At 43.9% G+C, this 26,660-nt stretch overlaps 1 protein-coding gene across 2 annotated transcripts in view; it reads right to left on the reverse strand.

Annotated features, from left to right (window-relative positions):
* Positions 1 to 245: 245 nt before the first annotated feature.
* LOC148055458 (dynein axonemal intermediate chain 1-like) overlaps positions 246 to 26,660 on the reverse strand; it is a 36,947-nt gene continuing 10,532 nt past the window's right edge. Inside the window, exons 2-6 of one of the 2 annotated variants that reach the window (XM_087760409.1) lie at positions 25,471 to 25,629; positions 19,788 to 19,917; positions 3,483 to 3,761; positions 1,570 to 1,613; positions 246 to 636 (exon numbers count right to left, since the gene is read on the reverse strand). In XM_087760409.1, the coding sequence (XP_087616535.1) occupies positions 3,757 to 3,761; positions 19,788 to 19,917; positions 25,471 to 25,629 (294 nt within the window). In that variant the 3' untranslated portion in view covers positions 246 to 636; positions 1,570 to 1,613; positions 3,483 to 3,756. Of the gene's footprint in view, positions 637 to 1,569; positions 1,614 to 3,482; positions 3,762 to 19,787; positions 19,918 to 23,177; positions 25,630 to 26,660 lie in introns of those variants that run through there. The other variant, XR_015705366.1, reaches the window with a different exon arrangement.

Consider the following 26,660-nt stretch of genomic DNA (forward strand, 5'->3'; position numbering starts at 1 on the left):
GTACTGGATACCTCTCTGCATGGTGGTCCACTTGCCTGGGTGACACAGAACATCTTCCTTGAAGGGATACCTTTCCTTCATGCCTGACAGGAGTTGCCTCCAGAGGCTGAGGGCTTTTGCCCCTTTTCCAATCGCTTTGTCAATGCCCCCTTCCCTAGAAAGGCATCCCAGCTGCTTGGCTTCCCTACCCTCTAATTCCAGGCTACTGGCCCCATTATCCCAGCATCGGAGCAGCCAGGTGATGATGTGCTCTCCTGGACGACGGCTGAAATCTTTTCACATATCTCGCAGCTCACTCAGGGACAGGGATTGGCTGGTTACCATCTCATTTATGGGTTCTGCCTCTTCCTCCTCCTGCTCTCTTGATGGCCCTGGCTCATCATCAGCCCTTACTAAACGAGTTGATTTTCTTGTGTATTTTTTCTTCTGTATAGGGGCGACTGATACCAGCACGGGTTGGTTCTCTGGCGTAGCCGCAGCGCCTGTCACTGGGGCTGGCGCAGCTGCAGTGCCTGTCGTTTTGTTGTCAGATCCAGAGACCTTCTCTTCCCCTTGAGGGTTCTGAATAGTGGTGTTGAATAGGGCTCAGTAGGCATGGGCCAGGGCTATTCACAATAGTCAGCACTTCAGGTAGAGCTAGAAAGTAGAGGAGAGTAGGAGAACAGAAGAGAGAATGTTTATTTGCAGTGACATTACTATCCCATCTACACAGGAGTAAAAGGGGAGATGTGAAGACAAGAATCCAGAATACAGCAGTTTGTCTGTAAGTGACAAGAGATACCGAACAGGAGGAAATGCAAGGTTGTTGATATGGATTCATATGTTGTTTAAAAAAAAAAAAAAAAAAAAAAGAACCTGAGCAGGTAGATGTAATGCACACAGCAAAACAACAACAAAAAAGGTGAGAAAACATCAACTTGTTAGAATTCTTTTCCATTTCCTGAATGTGAGAGCAGTAATACTGGATAGAGATTAATATGGAGTAACACAGCAACCCCTGAACCTTATGTTCATAGCTGCTCATAATTATCCCATGTCCAATCCCAGACACTACAGCAGGGGAAGTGCCTTTTCACAATATCCAGGCCTGATGTGCCCTAATGGAGAGATTATCCTTTGAGAGATCCCTGGAAGGTGTCCCCTAACAAGAAAGCAATGAATTTACACTTACAGAAGTCTCTCATGATTAGCTTTTGGCAAAACATAACATATCTCATCTTTCAGCAATTAGAAGGGCAGGAATAGAGAAATCAGAGCCCATCAAGTAAGATAAAAAGGATTAAGTGGTGCTTCTAGAGGCAAGTTCTTGACTGAAGGGAGAGTCAGCACTGTCATAAGTCAAAAGCCCTAGCTAACGCTGCCCACACCTATGCATTTCTGGATGTTTATGTCATGGTATGTAAAGGCCTTATCCCTGTCTTGAGTTAAATCTCAATATACTGCTTTGAAATTAGGTGAGTCCTTGCTATGAGATGCAATCCATGCCCCAGAGTATTATATGATTTGATCTCAGTACACCAGTTTAATATTTTAAATCTCAATTTATTTTTTTTTGCATTTGTTACTTACAAGAGCCATACCCCACTGCAAATAGGTCCTTGTACTTTGGATTCCTGTAATGAGAATATATATATAAGCTTGCATTTATTATTAACCATATAGTTCCACAGAAATGCACAGTGTTTCACACATTAATATCAGAGTCCGTTCTCACAGGACTGCTTACAGTCTGAGGGCTTGACCCTTTGAACATATGCACTAGTAAAGTTCATATATGAGTAATTCTTCTGGACTCAAGATGCATAAAAAAAATAGAACATCAGAAGACCACAGCAGTAAATGAAAAGGATAAAAAGGGCACAGATAGACATGGTGTCAATCTCCAGCACTTCTTGGCTTATCCATTTCATAATCACAGAAAGTTTACTTTCAAAAATGAGGTCTTTGAGGAAAGGAAAAAGGCAGGAATGTGTAGGTTTCCATCTTTCAGGAGCAAGAATAAAGAAGTTTCTAAACCACAACAGAATAATACCCAATAAACTTACTTTACCTATCTGTACAAAAGAGTGGACTGCAGGTCAAATGGCTACTAAACTGAACTGTGTAAGATCCCAGTACACAAATACCACTGTTGTCTGGGCAGCAATTGAAATGTGTGCCACTGCCATGCATAAAGGTTTTGTCTGGTATCAGTGCCTCAGCATCTTAGAGCTTGTGGTGATACCTGTCTGGCACATGCTATGTTTGCATTTCCCTTTCTGCTGCTTTACTTCTTCTGTGTTGATACTTGTCAAAAATATAGTTATGGTCCCTTCTCCTCCCCTGGGCTTTTCAGGATTGATTCCTACACCATATTCTCCAAAGATATGACATGTCTATCCCAGCTTTCCCAAGAAGGGACTCTTATTTGCTCTGCTAACTGCACTCACTTTGCCCTAGCACTGCACAGAGCCTGCTGTGCCTTCACCTTTTGCTGAATGGTACACGCCTGGACCATTCAGCCTCACACAAGGTGCTTTCCACCCAGAAGCACCTGGCATGTCTAGGTGCTGCCAAAGTAGCTGACTGCAATTATTCAAAACAGTGGTCCCAGAGAAACCAGCACTGCCTTGTGAGGTGCCATGACATTCAATTCCACTCCTCTGCGAAACAGCTGAGAGTAAGTTTGCAATAAAGAGATGGCAGTAACTGCAAGTCTCTTGGTTTTGTCATACTGGAACTTCCAGTGGGAGGAGGATTCCTTGCTGGTCTCTGTATTCATCCGAGGCATCCTCAAAATATTTAAAATTTAAAACCAAAAATCAAGGAAAAGGTCCCGGTGAATAAATCTGAAGTAAATCAGCATGGTTGCAGTGCCAGGGAAGCTTTAAAAAAATGCTGTGTTATCCTCACAGCCTCTGCACAACCCAACTGTTAGTATAAAAATGTCTCAGTCCTTAAGTCTCAACTCCAAACCAGCACCTAAGTCCTGTAAATACATTTTACCAAGCACCAAGTCCTCACACCAAAAAGCTGATGGTCCAAAAGCAGACAAAGGATGAAAAAGAAAGCAGAAGCCCAGAGTGAGGAGTGACCTCAAGCCGCTCCTAGAGCTAGATGTGGCCTTTCAGGAGGTAGCTGAGCAGAGATAGCAAAACCCTTGCAAAATAACATCGAGACTGAGTCTGTCGCAGTGGCTGGGACCTGTATGCTAGCAGGAAAGCTGCTCGGCAGTGGCTGTTATCACCAGCACCTGCATCCAGGAGGGAAGTACCTGCTGAGGGACAGAAGTGCTATAGGGAGGGTGATGCTTATCAGACCTGCTTGCCTAGCCCCCTCACAGCAGGGCTGATGCAGCATGCCCTTTAAATGCCAGCGGTCTACTGTCCTGTTTGCCTTGTGTGAGTCAGCAGGCTCCTAGCCCTGCTCATTTTAGCTCTGTTTCTCTAACATTCAGCATTTGAGACACTAGCATGCTGTATGGTAACAAACCAGTTGCTTACATAAAGGCACTAGCTGTGCCCTAATCTTCCGCTGTTCACCTCTGCTTTGTCTTCTTTTGCTGAAATCCCTGCCTGCTTCCTTTACTATGAGAAGCTTCCCCAAAGGAGCTGTTGTGATCCTTACTACATCTGTGGCCATTCATCTGAAGGAGTTCCGGCTTGAGCGCAAACAGCATCTCCCAGCAGGGTAGTACCTTGTGCAATGTCATCAAATGTGTTCTGATTCACCATCCGCTCCATTATTTTAGCAGCCTTTGAGATCTTGGTTATATCATCACTCTGTTGAAAAGAAAAACAAGGAAGAGAATATGTATATCCTATATGTTTACAAGTCCTTCAGACCTTGTGTTACTGAAAAACTTGAGTCCTTTGATCTTGAATACAGGATAATTTGAAGCTTCTCACACCAGCACCTAATGATAAGGGCACTTGAATTAAGGCAACAACTTTATTATAAGTTTAGCAAGATGCCATTCACAGCTGAGCTGCAGTAACTTCAGTGTTTGTTCCTGATTTAGCTCAATTGCAAGGTACTTATCTGTGAAGGCAGAGTCTTGTCTTCCTCAGCTCATCCAATCTACCTCATGATGGGATGAGCTAAAAGCACACATGTGATCCCTCCCCCATCTCGCTTGATAATAGTTCATTAGCTTCAGTAATGCAATCATGTTTAATCATGCATCAGCATCCTCCCATCTCTACCTGGAGAGCTTTAAGGTCTCATGTGTTAAGCACAGATCACAGGATTTAGGAATCCTTCAGTCAGTCACTGGGTAATTCCAACTGGATGCATACACAGATCCATAAGCTCATACAATATATAACAAACATGCAAAGGGCAGCTCAATGTCCAGCTCTTGTAGAAATTGCTTTGATACTGTGGAAAATCCCATCCTCCTGGCTAGGGAACACCACAAGTAAGCAAGCCTGCATATGTGAAGATATGCAGACATACCTTCAGGTATGCAAGTATTGGAAACCTTTTGGGGAGTGGCATCCTGCAAGGCCAGCAGTCCCTAGGTAACTGTATCAGTAATATCATGTAAGGCTAAGATTGCCTAGGAAACTATGCCAGAAATAGCAAACTTGGGTATGGATGAAGCAAAAATGTGACCAATAGGGAAAAAGTAATTAGAGGCAGGTTGTTGATATGGAAGGAGACAAGAGTGGAGAAAGGGAACGATCCAGGTGGATGGGGGAAGAAGCAGCAAGGACAAATGGGGAAAAGGAAGCATAAAAGGGGTTATTTGACTGTCAGCAGATGGATGGTTGGTATGCTTGTCTGACAGAGCCCTGCACCTGATCACCACAGTCTTATAACCATCTTACTAAACTCTATTCCTAACTATTTTTTGTGTGAGTGTGCTCTCTGTCCTCTGTGTGTGTATGTGCAATCGCTAGCAAAATCCAAGCTAGATTAACCAGCAACTAGGACAAGAAGCCTGGGTGCCAGCAACTGGAAGGACAGAGCTTAAATGTCCCCAGGCTGTGCTGGGCCATGAGGATGATGCCAGCACAGCTCTGCACAATGATGTGAGAATGCCAAGGCATGTGCAAAGTGCTCTGACAGCATGCTGCTCCAAGGACCTGAATCCCCATCTACTACTGCTGCCCCAAAGCCCCACCAGTGTTTCAAAGCCTTTCATCTTCAACCCCCTGCTAGGGACTGATGGCTGCCAGCACAGCATGATTTCCTCCACAGTGAGGACACTGAAAAGAAACTAGTCATCCTTGGCACAGCCCAGAGAGTGCCCTGAACATGAAAAGTGAAATGACTCGCCAAAACTACACTGCACAGTCACAATCAGAACCAAGAACACGACTTTGAATTATGTGCATCCCAGCCCTCTGCTTCTTTCTTGGGCTCTGCACAGACTCAAGGGAGACAAAGACTCTTGCTTCAAAGAGCATTAAACCCAAGGTACTACATAAAGATGACAGGACAAAGGAGAAAAAAAGCAATTTTATGATCTGCAACACTTTTTATAAATCCATAGTTTGCCTACACCTTCAATAATGTGTGCAGTTGTCTTCTTCCATATCAGAAAGGATAAAGTAGAACTTGGAAAAGTTTGAAGAAGAGCAACAAGGATGATCCAAGTCTGGAATGGTTTCTGTACAAGGAAAAACTGAGTAGGCTGGGACTTGCCAGTCTGGAGAAGAGATGGCTTGGGAAGAAATGAGACATGTCTGTGAAATCCAAAACAGCCCAGAGAGGATGGACAGGAACTGACTACTCACTGTCTCTTCTGATATAAAAAGTAAGGGTGTTGAGTGAAGTTAGTGGAAGTCAAGTTCAAAATAAACAAAAGGAGGTGACTCTTACAGAAGGATGACACATCTGTGCAGCTCCTTAGGTGCTGTAGATGCAAGAATTTCATATGGGTTCAAGGAAGACTGAACAAGTACTTCCATCCATCTGCCACACCACATCAAGCTTAGGAAATAGCTGAAAATAGTTGAAGGCTGGAAGAATACTTGGGGCTGGGATACACACTTGCTGTGTTCTTACCCTTCCTCACACATTCACTTGAGGTTAGAGCCTTGATCTGAATCAGTGTGGCCCCTCTCATGTTCTTCAGGTCTGTGGGAGGACTTCTTGAGAACCGCGCACAGAATTTACTGTCATGTTCAGAATTTAAGAAAGAACAAGGAGAGATGTTTTCAAATTTTAACACAGTTTGATTTCCTGCAAAATATTCCCTAGACATTAGGACTTCAGAAGTATTAAGAGAAATTAAAGAGGGAGAGAAAGAGGATGCTTGAAACATGTGAAGTAGAAATCAATACTCTCAATTGCTGGGATTTCACTCTTTTGACTTGAAGTTGCCATTATTGCTTCTGCCACAATAAGATCTGTCTTTCACTAAAACACTTCTTAAAAAAAAAACATTTCACCTTTGCTAACACTTGTCCAGCAATATTGGGATCATGACTATAAAAATGTCATTGGCTGCCACCAGTATATTGCTCTGAGTAAGCTTAATTGACAGAGGTTAAATGTTGAAAAGGTTACAATTTGATTAGGAAAAGAGAGGAGCAATAAACAGTTTTCTCTCCAACACTGTAAAAGTCATAGTTATGAGGTATAAAGAACAGATCCTCTGGAGTCCTGCTGGTTCATCAGGTGTGTTAGCTAAGCTGCCTTCCATTCACCTACTACACAGGCAAAAATCTCTCTTCCATTTTAACATTCATCTGCTACTGGAAGGAGCTGGGGAAGAATGACAGTGTTGTACCCTACAGACATAAGCATGACTGTTCTTTTACACATCCAAGGAAACTTGCACTTCAAGCATTCTGAATTTCCAACCTGAGACATCATTCTGGGCTGAAGATCAGAAGATAAGGCTTACTTTACTGTGTTATCAAAGATGAATGCTAGATCCTGCATCATCTATAGTCTTTTTTTTGTTGTTGTCAGTGGAAAGCAGGCTTTTAAAAAAAAAAAAACAAACCCTGTAAATACAGAAACAATGTATTATTCAGTGGAATTTTTCCTGCAATGCAGGAAACTCTCCAGATGAATTGAAAAAGCTTTAAGCCAGCTTTCCTGTTAGGTAGCTATGTTGTTAGCAATGCAGCCATGAATAACTATATTTTTGGCATTAAACTGGATCAGAGTAAGTTATTTTCTCATTGGATCCTGTCCTATTTCAGGTTTGATTTATTCTGTATGTTACTGAAATAAATCTTCAGTGGAAGCGATAGGCCTAATTTCTCTTTTTTTTTTAAAGATCTGTTTGAAACTCATTTTTTCTTTGTAGGCCAACTCTGGGCTAGCTAGCCAAATGTAATGAGAGCGCATCAGCTAACAAATTTGTTTTGTTTATTTATGTGCATAAATTATTTTTAAAACAGCAATGATGTTAATGGAATCATATGTTAAGATGGATAATGGGCTAGTACTTTGAAAATAAATGTCTTGGTCTTGCTCTACTGTTCATTGACACTAATTGCTTCACATTTGCCTCTCAGCAGCTGGCCAGTTGCAATGTGTAACTCCACTAAGCTGGAGCATGAAAAAAGGCTTCTGCTGGTGTATAACTGCAAATCCAGAAGACAAACCCCACCCTAAAACCAATGCAGTAACTGCTTGTATCTCTGGCAATACTGTGACTAGAACTCCTGGCTTTCAAAGAAAAAAGCATGATACAGGCATGTTGTCATCTGTTGCCCAGCCAACACCTCCATGCACTGCAAACACCCACTGCAAATCCCAAATAAAGTCCCTCAGGCTGAATCCTGTCAAGTAGTTATTCATTTTCAGAATTGTACTCATCTGTTCATTTTCATTATTTGCTTTTAGTACCAATACGCTGTAAACAGCAGAATGAAGATAAGGGAGTTGGTAACAATTCATTCACTCCTTGGGATGACCAGGAACAGGTGAACAATAATATGAAGGTTAATTGCATTCAAATTTCAGCTGTTATTTCAAAAATAACTGGTGGTTATCCAAGAGCTTCCAAATTATAATTATGACCCTGTGGGCTGGGCTATCTCACTGGGCATATTTCAGAAAGGGGTAATGCTATAGTGGGATAGACAATTCAGACAGGACCTCACAAGATTCATGAATGCACATTTCTCTGTTAAATATAAATTTTGCTTGGACTTCTTAATAAACTGTTCAATCTCGTCTGTTTCAGAGGAGATTAGAGACTGTTCCAGTGCAGTAAGTTCCAGCTTTAACATATTCCTAACTGGTTCACATCCATCTGTATTTCTGTCCACGCTATCCTCTGCCTTAGTAATTCTTCTCCCTCTCTAGTATCTACCTCATATTCCTTCTCTGCCTTTGCATTATACCAGGTAAATATGCCAAGCTTTTTTTAGTCTCTTCTTGTATTCAAGCTTCCAATTTCTTATATTCTTTTCCATATCTATGCAGGTTTGTAATCTATCATCTTTGAACAGGGACAACCAAAATCATATACCCCTATATTATGCCAGATAAGGTATCACCACACCTTGCATAACAGAAATAATATTTCTCTGTTATCCCTCACACAATATATTCCAGCAATGTACTTGTCTTTTCATAGCCACATCACAACTCGTGTTTCTCCCTGTCATTTCAAACTGTAAGCTGTTACCTTATCAAAGATTTTTTTAATACTTCTCTCCACCGGTCCCTCCCAATCTGTATTAATAACAACATTATGTTTTCAAATCCTCATCTGATCCCTACCATCATCTCCAGCTGTGGCTCTAGTTCTTGGATCTTCTCTTTCATGGCCTCTTACCATAGTAAAAACTTCCATCAGTGATCCACCTCTAGTAATATCCACTCACTTTCTCATCTTCTTCCTTTTGGGTTGAATCCAGTACTATCTCAGTAGCTATCACAGTCTTTTTCTTCTTAGTCCCTAGCCTGATGGAAACAATGATGGAAATCAATTGCTACTTCTAGCCGTTGGATCCTTGATTTTAGCCTTTGTATAGATCAGCCACATCTCCTGCTTGATGTTCCATAGCTCCTGTTCAGCAATGATCAAAGGCAGAATGTCCTCAGAAAGTGTTTAGCTGGAAAAGCTCTGTTCCAATTACTATGTGTAGTCTAAAGTATGTAACCTATGAGTTGGAAGCTCCACAAAACCCACTTCATTTGCTGACTTGAGACCAGAGGTACAGATTCTGATGCCATCAACCTTTAATTTCTATAGACCTACACGTGACCAGATGTAATGACTGTTATAAGTCTGATTCTAGCTTTGGATTACTTCAGGTTGCATGTTTCCAGTTAATGACTGGAAAATTCAGCAGGTTTTTCATACGCTTCAAGCTGACCCACCAGCCTCGCAGTGGGTCTCAATTTGGGAGACTGGCTCTGCATAAAGAAGATTTCCCTTTCACTTTTTCAGTGTATCGAATTTCTGGCTTCCCTGCAATCCTCCTGGAAAGTGCTAAGAGTGAAAAGCAAAGCACCAAAGGGAGGGATCATGGGTGCCTGGATTTCAGCTTCCCACTGTTGTCAGTGGAGCACGCAGCAGGTTTTTTTTATAGTATGGTGTGCTGGTTTTGGCTGGGATAGAGTTAATTTTCTTCATAGTAGCTAGTATGGGGCTATTTTTTGGATTTGTGCTGAAAACAGTGTTGATAATACAGGGATGTTTTTGTTATTGCTGAGCAATGCTTACACAGAGTCAAGGCCTTTTCTGCTTCTCACACCACCCCACCAGCGAGTAGGCTGGGGGTGAACAAGAAGTTGGAAGGGGACACAGCTGGGACAGCTGACCCCAACTGATCAAAGGGATAGTCCATACCATATGACATCATGCTCAGTATATAAAGCTGGGGGAAGAAGAAGGAAGGGGGGGACGTTCGGAGTTATGGCATTTGTCTTCCCAAGTAACCGTTATGCATGATGGAGCCCTGCTTTCCTGGGGATGGCTGAACACCTGCCTGCCGATGGGAAGTAGTGAATGAATTCCTTGCTTTGCTTTGCTTGTGCGCGCGGCTTTTGCTTTACCTATTAAACTGTCTTTATCTCAACCCATGAGTTTTCTCACTTTTACTCTTCTGATTCTTTCCCCCATCCCACCGGGGGGGAGTAAGTGGGCGACTGCATGGTGCTTAGTTGCCGGCTGGGGTTAAACCAGGACATATGGTTTCATTATCAGCTTTTAGCAGCCCACCCTTTAAGCCCATAATTGTATCATTGACTTCAGGCTTACTTCTCCGAAACATACTCAGGTGAAAGGTTTATTAGCTTCAGAAAGGACTGTGAATTTCAATGGCACAATTCACAGGAAGAAGCCTGTCAGAACATGTTCCTGGTCTGTTTACGCTATAAGGCTTTTGATGGCACAGTGCTGTTGCGGAAGCTATACCACCCAAATCCTCTACAGCTGAATCTGCCATATGGTATGAAAGTGCTAAAGGCAGTTTCAGGAGCCAGCTTATATTACACAGATATATCTTAGTTACGTTGATATATCTACACCTATTCTAGGAGCAAGCTAAGAACTGACTTTCTGTATCATAGTTCTCAGTGCATTTTGCTCCAGTCATTATAGATATTATTTCCGCTTGCCTTCTAAATGGTTAAACTTAGACTGGGGGTGGGAGTGGAAAGAACCACCCACAATTCTGTATAGATCAAACTCTTTAAACCCTAATAGAAATTTCCTGAACCCCCTGAAAACATTCTGGAACATGAAGCAAATCTTTCAGGGTTGCTGTATAGTATTCTCAGTGCTTGAAGTGGGATCACATTTTTAAGATGGGGATATTACCACTTTAGGAGAATGGACTGTGGCATCCCTGCAGGGCACTCCTAGGCTACTCGTGACATACCAGCCTGGATTAGGAGCCAGTATCACCCTCACAGCAAGATCACAGCACCAGCTTGGAGCTTGGCAGGAGTTATGATACTTGCTACTCTGAGAAGCCAGACTAATGGAGGCTGTTCCAGTCTAGCAGCCCTTGCCATTCACCCCACTACTTCACAGGACTAAGGGTGGCTGACCTACTCTTGGGATGATCACATCAACATGACTGAGTGTCCTGGTTTCAGCTGGGATAGCATTGATTTTTCTTCCTAGTAGCCGGTATGAGGCTGTGTTTTGGATTTAGTATGAGAATAATGTTGATGATACACTGATGTTTTGTTGTTGCTAAGTAGTTGCTAAGTGGTGCTCACACTGGTCAAGGACTTTTCAGCTTCCCGTGCTCTGCCAGGTGTACAAGAAGCTGGGAGGGGGCACAGCCAGGACAGCTGACCCAGACTGGCCAAAGGGCTATTCCATACCATATGATGTCATGCTCGGTATATAAACTGGGGAGAGTTGGCCGGGGGGCAGCGATCGCTGCTCGGGAACGGGCTGGGCATTGGTTGGCGGGTGGTGAGCCAATTGTACAGAGTATCACTTGCTTTGTATATTATTATTATATGTTATTATTATTATTATTACTATTACTATTACTATTACTATTACTATTACTATTACTATTACTATTACTATTAATATTACTACTATTCTATTTCATTTTACTTCAATTATTAAACTGTTCTTATCTCAAGCCACGAGTTTTCTGACTTTCACCCTTCCAATTCTCTCCCCCACCCCACTGAGGTGGGGGGACTGAGGGAGCGGCTGTGTGGTGCTTAGTTGCTGGCTGGGGTTAAACCACAACAGTCCTTTTTAGCGCCCAACATGGGGCACAAAGGGTTTGAGATAATAACAGATTAACCAGAGTGTATTAAGGAATTTGTATCAGTTAACAGTTGCCGGTCATAATATTGCTTCATCTGTTCTCAGTATTAGTCTACCTGATCTGCAACATGCACAATTAGCAATTATACCTCTTCTTCTGAGAGGCTTTTTATGGAGGAAATACAGAATGGCACCTTCGCTGCCTTCTTCTATGATGTTTCCTCCTTCATTACAACAACTTTTCAGTATATCTTGAACATCCTTGGGTAGTTAAGATATATCTATTGGTAGTTCTTGGGTATATTGTTTCAGTTTTATCTAAGGTTAATAAGCAGTTTAAGAATATCATCCAGAGATCTGCTCCAAGGCTGGATAGTTATGAGTGGCAGGGTGTGTGGGAGAGCATGGGCAAGTACCTAGGACAGTGGGCACCTCCAATGTTTTGGAACTTCACCCCTGAACAAGTGCAGAATCCTGAAAAACTAGTAAAGTATTTGGAAAAAGTATGTTGTCACCCTGGCAACTCCAGAGAGACACAAATCACTGCAACGTGCTGGGGCCTGGCCCAGGCCTACCAAGCCCTATTCAACACTATTCAGAACCCTCAAGGGGAAGAGAAGGTCTCTGGATCTGATGACAAAATGACAGATGCTGCAGCTGTGCCAGCCCCTGCACCAGCCCCTGCAGCTGTGCCAGCAGCTGCGCCAGCCCCCGCGGCTGTGCCAGCCCCTGCAACAAGCACTGCGGCTGCGCCAACCCCCACAACAGGCACTGCGGCTGATCCAGACAACCAACCTGTGCCAGTATCGCTTGCCCCTGTACAGAAGAAAAAATACACAAGAAAATCAACTCATTTAGTAAGGGCTGATGATGAGCCAGGGCCATCAAGAGAGCAGGAGGAGGAAGAGGCAGAACCCATAAATGAGATGGTGACCACCCGATCCCTGTCCCTGAGTGAGCTGTGAGATATGTGAAAAGCTTTCAGCCATCGTCCAGGCGAGCACATCATCACCTGGCTGCTCTGATGCTGGGATAACAGGGCCAGTAGCCTGGAATTAGAGGGTAGGGAAGCCAAGCAGCTGGGATCACTTTCTAGGGAAGGGGGCATTGACAAAGCAATTGGAAAAGGGGCACAAGCCCTCAGCCTCTGGAGGCAACTCCTGTCAGGTGTGAAGGAAAGGTATCCCTTCAAGGAAGATGTTATATGTCACCCAGGGAAGTGGACCACCATGGAGAGAGGTATCCAGTACCTGAGGGAATTAGCTGTGCTGGAAGTGATTTATAGTGACCTGGACAACGAGCAGTTACCCAAAGATCCAGATGAAGTCCAATGCACACGACCCATGTGGCGGAAGTTTGTACGGAGCGCACCATCATCGCACGCAAATTCATTAGCAATAATGACCTGGAAAGAGGGAGAGGGACCAACGGTGGATGAAATGGCTAGCCAACTCCAACAATATGAGGAAAGTCTCTCTTCCTCCCTACGGGCCTGTGTCTCGGCTGTGGAGAAACTGTCCCAGAAGGTCCAGCAACTTGAAGAGGATATATCCTACTCCTCACCTGTACGGACCAGTATCATCTCAGCCATTAGGAGTAAGCGTCCCTCTGATCAAGAGAGAGGATGTAGTGGATACACACCATGGGCCACCCTGTGGTTTTACCTGCGTGACCACGGAGAGGACAGGACGAAGTGGAATGGAAAATCTACCTCGACCCTAGAGGCACAGGTACATGAGATGCAAGGAAAAACAATCACAAAAGGTGGTTCTCCCAGGAAAATTGCTGCTCCGGTTTCCAGTGAGCAGTTCCCCAGAGAGAGCAGAAGGGCTGTTTTTACTTCCGATCTTAATAAAGGGATTTTTGATTTGCATTTACAAGAAGTGAGTAACGAATGCTATGACCAGGACTAGAGGGGCCCTGCCTCCAGCCAGGTGGAGGAAAGGGACAACCGGGTTTACTGGACTGTGTGGATTCGATGGCCTGTCACATCAGACCCACAGGAGTATAATGCTCTAGTGGACACCAGTGCACAGTGTACACTAATGACATCAACCTATAAACTGACAGAACCCATCTTTCTTTCTGGAGCGACGGGGGATCCCAATAACTAACTGTATTGGAGGCCTGAAATGAGCCTAACTGGGAAGGAGTAGCAGAAGCACCCCATTGTGACTGGCCCAGAGGCTCTGTGCATCCCTGGCATAGACTACCTCAGGAGAGGGTATTTCAAGGACCCAAAAGGGTAGCGGTGGGCTGAATGAAGTCATGTCGCTGCTGAGCACTGCCTTGCTGGACATGCTAGAACTTCAATATGAATTGGAGTTAAACGCAGCCAAGTGGTATGCCACAATTAATATCGCTAATGCCTTTTTCTCAATCCCTTTGGCAGCAGAGTGCAGGCCACACTTTGCTTTCACTTGGAGGGGGGTCCAGTACACCTGAAATCGACTGCCCCAGGGGTGGAAACACAGCCCCACCATTTGCCATGGACTGATCCAGACTGCACTGGAACAGGGTGGGGCTCCAGAACACCTGCAATACATTGATGACATCATTGTGTGGGGCAACACAGCACAAGAGGTTTTTGAGAAAGGGAAGCAAATAGTCCAAATCCTTCTGGAGGCCGGCTTTGCCATAAAACAAAGTAAGGTCAAGGGACCTGCACAGGAGATCCAGTTTTTAGGAATAAAATGGGAAGACGGACATCATCAGATCCCAATGGATGTGATCAACAAAATAACAGCCATGTCCCCACCAACCAGCAAAAAGGAAACACAAGCTTTCTTGGGCATTGTGGATTTTTGGAGAATGCATATTCCAATTTACAGTCTGATCATAAGCCCTCTCTATCAAGTGACCCAGAAGAAAAATGATTTCAAATGGGGCCCTGAGCAACGACAGGCCTTTGAACAAATTAAACAGGAGATAGTTCATGCCCTTGGGCCAGTCCGGGCAGGACAAGATGTAAAAAATGTGCTCTACACCACAGCCAGGGAGAATGGCCCTACCTGGAGCCTCTGGCAGAAAGCAACAGGGGAGACTTGAGGTCGACCCCTAGGGTTTTGGAGTCGGGGATACAAAGGATCCGAGGCTGGCTATACTCCAACTGAAAAAGAGATATTGGCAGCATATGAAGGGGTTCGAGCTGCTTCGGAAGTGGTTGGTACTGAAGCACAGCTCCTCCTGGCACCCAGACTGCCGGTGCTGGGCTGGATGTTCAAAAGGAGGGTCCCCTGTACACATCATGCAACTGATGCTACGTGGAGTAAGCGGGTCCCACTGATCACACAACGGGCTCAAATAGGAAACCCCAGTCGCCCAGGAATCTTGGAAGTGATCATGGACTGGCCAGAAGGCAAAGATTTCGGAATATCGCCAGAGGAGGAGGAGGAGGTGATGCGTGCTGAGGAGGCCCCACCGTATAATAAACTGCCAGAAAATGAGAAGCAATATGCCCTGTTCCCTGATGGGTCCTGTTGTCTTGTGGGGAAGCATCGGAGGTGGAAAGCTGTTGTATGGAATCCTGTATGACAAGTTGCAGAAACTGCTGAAGGAGAAGGTGAATTGAGTCAGTTTGCAGAGGTGAAAGCCATCCAGCTGGCCTTAGATATTGCTGACTGAGAGAAGTGGCCAACGCTCTCTCTCTATACTGAGTCATGGATGGTGGCAAATGCCCTGTGGGGGTGGTTACAGCAATGGAAGCAGAGCAACTGGCAGCGCAGAGGCAAACCCATCTGGGCTGCCGCATTGTGGCAAGATATTGCTGCCTGGATAGAGAACCTGACTGTGAAAGTACGTCACATAGATGCTCACATACTCAAGAGTCAGGCCACTGAAGAACATCAAAACAACCAGCAGGTGGATCAGGCTGCTAAGATTGAAGTGGCTCAGGTGGACCTGGACTGGCAACATAAGTGTGATTTATTTCTACCTCAGTGGGCCCATGACACCTCAGGCCATCAAGGAAGAGATGCAACATCTAGATGGGCTCGTGATCGAGGGGTGGACTTGACCATGGACACTATTGCACAGGTTGTCCATGAATGTGAAACATGCGCTGCAATCAAGCAAGCCAAGCGGTTCAAGCCTCTCTGGTATGGAGGACGATAGCTGAAATATAAATATGGGGAGGCCTGGCAGATTGATTATATCACACTCCCACAAACCCGCCAAGGCAAGCGCCATGTGGTTACAATGGTGGAAGCAACCACCGGATGGCTGGAAACATATCCCATGCCCCATGCTACTGCCCGGAATACTATCCTTGAGTGCCATTATGCAGCAAGCGCGGGACAACCGAGGGATCAGGCCCAGCCAGCATGGGTTTATGAAAGGGAGATCCTGTTTCACTAACCTGGTCTCCTACTATGACAAGGTGACCCGCTTAGTGGATGAGGGGAAGGCTGTGGATGTTGTCTACTTGGACTTTAGTAAGGCCTTTGACACTGTCTCCCACAGCATTCTCCTGGAGAAGCTGGCTGCTCACGGCTTGGATGGGTGCACTCTATGCTGGGTTAAAAACTGGCTGGACGGCCAAGCCCAGAGAGTGGTGGTGAATGGAGCCAAATCCAGTTGGCAGCCGGTCACGAGTGGTGTTCCCCAGGGATCAGTACTGGGGCCAGTCCTGTTCAACATCTTCACTGATGATCTGGATGAGGGGATCGAGTGCACCCTCAGGTGTAGTAAAGATAAGGGCTGGCGACCGGAAGATCACGTGCTGTACGGAAAGAGTTAAGGGTCGACCCTCCCTTGTCTCCGCCCCTTATAACATGACACACCTACTGCTGGGGGTATAAAGCCCGGGTCGGCTGGAGATCTGGTGGGATAACCTTGATGTGTAGTGTTCCCTACACTCAGGAAGTTTGCAGATGACACCAAGTTGGGTGGAAGTGTCGATCTGCTGGAGGGTAGGAAGGCCCTACAGAGGGACCTGGACAGGCTGGACCGATGGGCTGGGGCGAATTGTATGAGGTTCAACAAGGCCAAGTGTCAGGTCCTGCACGTGGGTCACAGCAACCCCATTCAACGCTAGGGGAGGAGTGGCTGGAGAGCTGCCTGGCGGAAAAGGACCTGGGGGTGTTGGTCGACAGCTGGCTGAATATGAGCCAGCAGTGTGCCCAGGTGGCCAAGAGGGCCAATGGCATCCTGGCCTGCATCAAGAATAGTGTGGTCAGCAGGACCAGGGAGGTGATAGTGCCCCTGTAGTCGGCACTGGTGAGGCCACACCTCGAGTACTGTGTTCAGTTTTGGGCCCCTCACTACAAGAAGGACATTGAGGTGCTGGAGCGTGTCCAGAGGAGGGCAACGAAGCTGGTGAAGGGTCTAGAGAACAAGTCTTATGAGGAGCGGCTGAGGGAACTGGGATTGTTTAGCCTGGAGAAGAGGAGGCTGAGGGGAGACCTTATTTCTCTCTACAACCACCTGAAAGGAGGTTGTAGTGAGGTGGGGGTCAATCTCTTCTCCCTAGTAACGAGTGATAGGACAAGAGGAAACAGCCTCAAGCTGCGCCAGGGGAGGTTTAGGTTGGATATTAGGAAAAACTTCTTCACTGAGAGGGTGGTGAAGCATTGGAACAGGCTGCCCAGGGAAGTGGTTGAGTCTCCATCCCTGGAGGTATTTAAAGAACGGATAGATACGGTGCTTGAAGACATGGTATAGATGGACTTGGCAGTGATAGGTTGACGGTTGGACTCGATCTTAAGGGTCTTTTCCAGCCTTGACGATTCTATGATTCTATGATTCTGTGATCCTGGGCGTTGAAAAGCAAGTCCTATGGTGACATGGCACCCCAGAAAGAATTGAGTCAGACAACGGGACTCATTTCCGAAACAGCCTCATAGACACCTGGGCCAAAGAGCATGGCATTGAGTGGGTATATCACATCCCCTATCATGCACCAGCCTCCGGGAAAATCAAACGATAAAATCGACTGTTAAAGACTACACTGAGAGCAATGGGTGGTGGGACATTCAAACACTGGGATACCCATTTAGCAAAGGCCACCTGGTTAGTCAACACTAGGGGATCTGCCAATCGAGCTGGCCCTGCCCAGTCAGAACTGTTACGTACTGTAGAAGGGAATAAAGTCCCTGTAGTGCACATAAAAAAACATGATGGGGAAGACAGTCTGGGTTATTCCTGCCTCAGGCAAAGGTAAGCCCATTTGTGGGATTGCTTTTGCTCAAGGACCGGGGTGCACTTGGTGGGTGATGCGGGAGGATGGGGAAGTCCGATGTGTACCTCAAGGGGATTTTATTTTGGGTGAGAATAGCCAATGAACTGAATTGTATGATGTTAGTTGCTATATAATACTGGATGTCATCACTTCTGTGATTATTATATGCCATATCAACAGTATACAGTAAGAATCACCCAAATTAATGAAGAATGAACTTTGAGGAAACCGAGCAAAGTGCAGTGGTGATGGAACCAAAACTGACTTCAGCGGGCAACAGTCCAACACCACACACCATCTCTCCTGCCCTGAAAGACTGTTATGATGGATGAAGCCCAAAGTCACGGATTAAATGAACTCAACAAATGTTTTAGAAGGATAGCCTAGAGACTAAGGAAATTATGTCTATGTGTGTGCATATCTATATCTATTTGTATCTATATCTATCTATACCTATCTCAAAAGACTGGAAAAGTGGTGGTGATTAATTGGAATGTATTGGGAAGTGTAAGTCCTGGGCATGACGTATATGGTATGGAATAAGGGGTAGATACTGTCCTGGTTTCAGCTGGGATAGCGTTGATTTTTCTTCCTAGTAGCTGGTATAGTGCTGTGTTTTGGATTTAGTATGAGAATAATGTTGATAACACACTGATGTTTTAGTTGTTGCTAAGTAGTGCTTACACTAGTCAAGGACTTCTTAGCTTCCCATGCTCTGCCAGGTGCACAAGAAGCTGGGAGGGGGCACAGCCAGGACAGCTGATCCAGACTGGCCAAAGGGCTATTCCATACCGTATGACGTCATGCTCAGTATATAAACTGGGGAGAGTTGGCCGGGGGGCAGTGATCGCTGCTTGGGAACAGGCTAGGCATTGGTTGGCGGGTGGTGAGCCAATTGTACAGTGTATCACTTGCTTTGTATATTATTATTATATTATTATATTATATTATTATTATTATTACTACTATTCTATTTCATTTTACTTCAATTATTAAACTGTTCTTATCTCAACCCATGAGTTTTCTGACTTTCACCCTTCCAATTCTCTCCCCCATCCCACCGGGGTCAGAGGAGTGAGCGAGTAGCTGTGTGGTGCTTAGTTGCTGGCTGAGGTTAAACCACGACACTGAGGTATCACCATGCTGTGTAATTACTGACTGTGGCATAGCTCTTCAAACACTGGAGAGAGACACTTCTGTCACTTTCCAACTAAATGAATAAAAGATGCATCAAAGATCCCCCTGCAAATCACGTCTAGCATCCCAGAATCATTATTCATTTTTAAGTATGTAGGCTTCCATTTCAATTAAATATTATATTATAAATATATATTATAATTTAAAATTATTATAAAATTAACTTTATAAAAAAGTTAATTATATTAACTTTTATATAAATTATATATTATATACCATTTATATGTATATAACTATAAAATATATAAATTATAATTCTATAGCATTATCATTAAAATAATAAAAAATAGTGAAATGTGTTTCACTACAGTGCTTTAGTAACATTTTGAAAGAATCCTAAATTACTTTGCCTTACAGATTGGAAGATTATACCTAAAACCTCTGCATCACTTAGAATTTTTTGAAAAGTCACACAGTGTTTCTACTTATTTCATTCTTTTTTCCCTCACATGCTATTCAAAAATGAGACACAAACATGATAATGCACAAAAAAGAAAGCCATAAATCTCACTTGGAAATCAGGTTTGAAGACAAGTTTATGGCTTCACACTGTTTTGTATTCCCATAAAAAGTACAGCAATTTGAAAATCCTGTTTTGGAAATACAGTTCCTAGCAAAAACTAATTTTTGCATTTTTTAGGGTTGTTACTTGCCAACTGAGACAACTAGCTACATAGCCAGCATGAGTTGCTAAATTTCACCTGACTTGCATTATGGATGCCTCCACCACCACTCTGAGCATGCTTCTTCCAGCATTATGAAACATACCTGTGATTCCAGAGGGGTCAACTGTCTTCCCCTCCTCTTCTCTCTTTGCTATCTGAGTGTTTGGGTTTTCTTGCTTTTCTGACTTTTTCATTTTCTGAAGCTCCTCCATATAGGCATCATAGATATTCCACTGTGAGACAGAGGCAGAATTTATCAGGACCTGATTATGCTCCAGAAAACAGCCATCTACACCATCATCACAAAAATATGATAGTCCTTACAACAATAACACTGCCACTGGAATCAGCTGAAAGACAGTGGGCTTGTTACTTACAAAAAAAGTGAAGGATTGAAGCCCAGGATTTTTAAAGCTTGATGGGGCATGCCTTACTTTTTAAGAACACAATATTGCATTCTTAACAATTTCCTTTCCCCAGTACTCTTCTTGGTGCTTTGACTCCGTATCTTGTTTGTAGGACTTTCTGTTTGGCTAATTTACCAGTGTTTAATAGGAAACATGCATCAAACATCTGCTTTATGACATTTCTCATGTGGTGTTGGAAAATTAGAATTATAGAATCATAGAATATCCTGAGTTGGAAGGGACACACAAGGATCATCGAGTCCAACTCCTGTCCCTGCATAGGACAACCCCAAAAATCACACCATATGTCTGAGGGCGTTGTCCAAATGCTTCTTAAATATTGTCAGGCTTGGTGCCGTGACTACCTCCCAGGGGAGCCTGTTCCAGTGCTCCACCACCCTCTGGGTGAAGAACCTTTTCCTAATGTCCAACCTAAACCTCCCCTGGCATAGCTTCCTGCCGTTCCCTCGGGTCCTATCATTGGTCATCAGGGAGAAGAGATCAGCGCCTGCCCCTCCTCCTTCCCTTGTGAGGAAGCTGTAGACCACGATGAGGTCTCCCCTCAGTCTCCTCTTCTCCAGGCTGAACAGACCAAGTGACTTCAGCTGCTCCTCATACGGCTTCCCCTCTAAACCCTTCACCATCTTCGTGGCTCTCCTCTGGACACTCTCCAGTAGCTTCGTATCCTTTTTGTACTGTGGCGCCCAAAACTGCACACAGTACTCAAGATGAGGCCGCACCAGTGCAGAGTAGAGCGGGACAATCACCTCCCTCGACTGGCTAGCAATACAGTGCTTGATGCACCCCAGGACATGGTTGGCCCTCCTGGCTGCCAGGGCACACTGTTGGCTCATGTTCAGTTAAACTGTAGCTGCTTAACACAATTTAAATCTTGGACTCCAACTCTGCAGCATATGATCAAACGGAAACTGAGAGCAGTTTTACATCTTCTGCTATGCCACATGCCAGAAATGTCTTACCTGAGTAGATCCAAAAGTAATTTTTCTACTTAAGAATTATTCATTAGTATTGGAGTGCTAGTACTGTATCCGAAGCAGGTATATTACTTTCAGGACAAAGAAAAGTTGTTCTAATTCTGACACATCAGCTTAGGAGAGGGAGCATGATTCAAACACAAAATATAGACTAAAACATTGGAATAAAGAAAGGTAGCAGAAACCGTTAGCAAAAAAACTGCATTGTGTTATAAATTTGCAGGTGGAAATGAGATGGAAAGATGTTCCAAACATCAGGGAAAGGACAAAGAAGATTTGACGAGAAGAGTAGGAGAAGGAGCAGAACAGAAAACTTTGCAAGAGGAAATTGTAAGCATAAGGAAGAACAAGAAAGAAAAAGAGTTGAGGAAAAAAAGAGATTACGTTAAAATGTTATTTTATATCCATTCAAATTTTCAACAGAATAAAAAGAAAACAAGGGGAAACTTTTCCTCTTAGTTTTCAAACATCTCATGCCAAATTTCAGCAACAGCCTGATTATCTTAATAGCTCTCTTCTCTCTAACTCTCAGGTCATCTCACTGTCAGAAAAAATGAAAGGAAGCTCCAGCTGGAGGGAGGGAAGATCTCAGGCCAATTACTCTGTGATTTCAAGTTCAGGAATAGACTGGGTTACAGTTTTCAGCTTGACAGAGAGCTTGACCATCGCTCCCCTTACTACCACTTTCCTACAACAGCATTTTTTTATACTTTCTCTTGGGTGTTCCTGTGGTACACTGGTAACAAAACAATATTTCAGTACCAGTTTGGTACACTGGTTTGAAACAATATTTGCATCAGTGACAAACACAAATACATTTTGTAAATATCTGTGAGAATTAATCAGCAGAATTGGCTGGATTCCCTTTCCAATGAAAGCTATAGCATATTTCATGTGTAAAATGTCATGCAAAATATTTTTTTTTACATTTTTAAGAGATGGAGAAAATACTGTAGAACAATTGTGGAACAGTTCTTCATCGTGAATAAACAGGCACATTCCCACTACCTAAAAGAGAGCTAAGTCCATTGCAACAGGCTTAGAGTGGGCCTTCCACATTCCTTATGCTGTAGTTCTCATTGTGTTCAGCTTCAGGCTTTATAAACCTGCTTTCCCATATAGCTAAACTTAGACAAAGTAAAAACCACAATGTTGTAAATATCAAATTCTTGACAACACTCCCAAAAACTCCATGAACCCTTGTAAATTTCCAGCTGTACAAAATCTTCAGAGGTCTCTACTCTCTATGCACAGTGCTCAAAGTGGAGCTAGCATGCAGATGTGCCATAAGTGCTTTTTCATTATTTTGTTCCTACACTTTCAGACCCCATTGAGCCTGCCTCTGATGGGATCAGCTGATGGAGGTGTCCTGCAGCTGACCAGGTAGTGAATGCTGGATCACAGCTCCTCCTAAATGACCAGTTCATCCACCACATACTGATGGAAGATCTTAAACAACAGGGCAGTCCCCACCCCAAAGAGAGCCGTGTCCCTGGAGGACTCAGTGCCTGCAAGAGGAAGTTGCAGTTGTGTCCCTGTTCCTGCAGAGTTCAGCTGCAGCTCAGCTCTTGAGCCCAGAACCATTCTCATACTGTGGTTTCCCCATTTCCACCCCTTTTAAGACTCTAAATGAGACTGGACAGGGTGGCTGGCAAGCGATAGATCAATCTAAAGCAGCTAAACAGAGACACTTGACCTTAGAAATGTAAACCATTAACAAGTTCACCCATTAAGGCAGAAAAGAGAGCCACACAAGTTTGCTCGCAGATTTAAACCAGAGATCAAAGCCACAATATGGGAGTGTGGTGGGTTGATCCTGGCTGGATGCCAGGTGCCCACCAAAGCTGCTCTATCACTCCCCCTCCTCAGCTGGACAAGGGAGAGAAAATATAACGAAAGGCTCGTGGGTCGAGATAAGGACAGGGAGATCGCTCACCAATTACCGTCACGGGCAAAACAGACTCAACTTGGGGAAATTAGTTTAATTTATTACCAATCAAATCAGAGTACGATAATGAGAAAATAAAAACAAATCTTAAAACACCTTCCCCCCACCCCTCCCTTCTTCCCGGGCTTAACTTTACTCCCGATTTTCTCTACCTCCTCCCCCGAGCGGCGCAGGGGGACCGGGAATGGGGGTTGTGGGCAGTTCATCACATGTTGTCTCTGCCACTCCTTCCTCCTCAGGGGGAGGACTCCTCACACTCTTCCCCTGCTCCAGCGTGGAGTCCCTCCCATAGGAGACAGCTTCTCCAACGTGAGTCCTACCACTGTCGTTGATTGGCTCAGCCTTGGCCAGCAGTGGGTCCGTCTTGGAGCCAGCTGGCATTGGCTCTATCGGACACAGGGGAAGCTTCTAGCAGCTTCTCACAGAAGCCACCCCTGTAGCCCCTGGCTACCAAAACCTTGCCACGCAAACCCAATACAGGGAGTTCATTCCACTGCAAGGAATGCAAATATAACAATTTGGTTTTTCCTTTCTCATATCTCAGTTTCCTAAATATACTCGAAAAAAGCTTAAAAAGTAAAAAGGATATACCTAGTTAGCAGTGGCTGAGAAATTTTTACAAGGTGTAGGCTCTGATTGACATGCTTTTTCCTGAATAAAGAAAAAGCATAAAGAAGTGTAATCTTTGCACTGAAACTCTTTGCAGTGACATAGTCCAGCAGTGGAGACAGCCTTCTCATAGCAGGTAGTTAGAATAATACTGATCTTAGTTTAATTCAGCATCCAAATGACTCCCAGAGCACTGCACAAACATTATCGGTGATCAAGCAACTACAACTAGATTTTCTTGTGGACCAAAAGAAGGTTCACAAGACCTTCTGATTTTTTTTCCAATATACTTAAAATATTTAATTTCAGTATTTAATTTTGAAGGAGTTGAAATGATTTGTTTCACCTCTGCTGCCGGTTATAGTATCAGTTATGATATGCTACCAAATTTGAAAAGTTTTTACTTATATTTTAAAATCCCACTTGGGAGTTGAACAGAATGATAACCTATAAACAATTCATTTGATCTTACTGAAATAATATTTTCATCACCCTTACATCGAAATTCTGAATTAAATGAATATATTTCTGTGAATCTTTCATTTCATGGAACAGCATTTTCTTTCAGAAAAACATTGTGTCAGGACGTTTTTAAGAAGCTGCCTGTAGCATTTCACTGACCTCTGAAATGAAGCAGTCTCAGAGGTGGAAACTGCACATCCTGTACAGCACACAGCAGTACTTCACAGCTATTTAAGGGCTAGATTCTGCTTTCAAAGGCAGAATCACACAGAGTTATACAAGCCTCTTCCAGTAAAATCAATAGGAAGAGAATATGCAGATCTGGGGACAGAGAAATAACAAATTCCATGGCCTCTGCAGGGATTTTTGAAAGATGCAGAATCTTAGCTCAGACTTTGCAGTAAGCACCCCACTGTTGGATGAACTCTCCTGAGATTCTCCATCTCTACCAGTGGGCAGAGATGGTATTCCTTCTAGGAGATAGTAGCTCCAGCAACACAGTAACTCTTAGATCTCTCCAAGCCCATCAGATGTAAAGGCATCTCACTTTAGGTGTAATGGCTGCAAGAAGGAAGGCAGGCTCTCTGTGGAAGTTGTATATACTCTGATTCCAGGGCAGCAATGAAAACAAGAGAATTTTCTCTCTGAAACTTGTATCTCTGACTCATAAAGGTCCTTTTTGAGCACTCAACTAGGGGACAACATCACTGGTACTGCTCGGTCAAGAGGCCCTGTGAAGACACGCTCACTCGGAATGGCTGCGGGCTCAGCAAAAAGCTTAGGGAAGGAACATAAGGTCTTGAGTCTGTACTGATTGGAAAGTGCATGCACAGAGTGGGAGGGAGATGTACCCTGTAGCAGCAGTAAAGATTTGTCATACTTATATGGGTCTGTTACTGTAGTACCTGTGCTTAACACAAGCGTAAATACCTTTATCCTTTTAATACAGGGGCACTTATATCCCTGCTCCATGGGTAAGAATTGAAGTACAAGGCCATAAAGGGACTCTGTGGCAAAAAGAAATTGAATTCAGGGATTCCAACCCCTTAGCTACTACCCTAATCATTGCTCTATACTTTTTCAGATGAGAAAATAGACATGAAAAATGTTATATCTAAGTAGAGGTGTAAGGATTTACAGTAGCACCAAAACTTCTTGTAGGCTGTCCAAGAGTCCATGAGGCAAGAATTCTTCTGTCATCATTTTCATCACCCCAAATGTTTTACCATAGTAAAACACTGGGGTTTTTTTCTCCTAATAGTATCTACAGAGGTCACAGTATATGACACAAACACAGATGCTCCACATGCCCTCCCAAAGGAAAGATCCTCCAAGTCACTGAAGAAAATGGCAGCAGCAGCATACCCACAAAGGGTTGTTGAGTGCCCTTGAAGATCTCTCAATGAAGTTGAACTGATTTGAAAGCTTCTGCTCCTTCACTCTTGGGGGAGGAGGCTCTTCTGCTTCTGCTGCCTCAGCTACTTCTGCTGTTCCTGCCCCCTCTGCCTCTTCCTCTCCTGCAGCCTGCAAGAAAATAGAGCAGTGACTCCACCCTGAAAGAACCAGACATCTCTTTCCTTCTTCAGAAGCAGTTCTTCTCAGACTGCTGGATTTCTCCTGCCTAGTGAAAGAGATTGTAATTGAAGATTCAATATTTAAGATGGAAATTAGGAGACTTCCAGCTATCAGAACAAGGAGATTCTGGAATGGTATCTAAACAGGAATATGGAAGACCAGGAACTGAAGTTACTTTAAAACAGAGCCTGACATGAGTCGGATAATACAGCATGACTGCCTTTGATAAAATGAACTGGACTCAGGGACCAGAAGACTGTGTTAGAGTCTCACTACTCTGTTTTCATTGCCTTGCTAGACAGTCAGCTTTACCTGAAACTAGTCTGAAATTGATTCCAGGGCCTGACACTGTGTGGATAAGAACAAACTTCTCACAGCATACTCCTTTCCTGATCAGCCAACTGCCTTTAAGTCAGGCCACTGCTTATTTTGGGTAGTTATGCCTGCTGCTTTTATCCCTCCACACTTTGTTTTCCACCAATTTCACTTTCAGGGATGGACATGCTGTCCAGGAAGACTCCAGACCCCAGCAAATTACACTCTATCTTGATATAATATCTGGATGAAGACAGACCTGGTGTGTAAGGACCTGGCATCCCCCTGCACAGCTTCTTCAAACTGAAAAACAGCAGGAGGACCCCAGCTGTTCAGTAGAATCTGCAAGATCTCACCTACAGCAGAGACATCTCAGGCATAAAAGAATCAATCACAGAAGCTTCTCAGCAAGTCCATTTTATAATAAAGTGAATTTCAAATCTGATATTAAAAATAAAATGGACAGCTCTCAGCTGACTATGGAGAATTACATGAGTATCTTCTGTGCTTTCTTCATCTTTAATCTCTGCCCGTTCAGATATTACTGCAGAAATCTCAACAGGAGCCTTTTCTGATGATAGAAAGGATAAGTGAATAAGCCCAGGATAATAGGATATATTATCCCATATTCTGCAGATCCTTCTATCTTCTGAATCATTAATATA

Source organism: Nipponia nippon, unplaced genomic scaffold, assembly GCF_047370975.1.
Source record: "Nipponia nippon isolate SJK-2023a ecotype South Korea unplaced genomic scaffold, ASM4737097v1 scaffold_22, whole genome shotgun sequence".
Lineage (NCBI taxonomy): Eukaryota > Metazoa > Chordata > Aves > Pelecaniformes > Threskiornithidae > Nipponia > Nipponia nippon.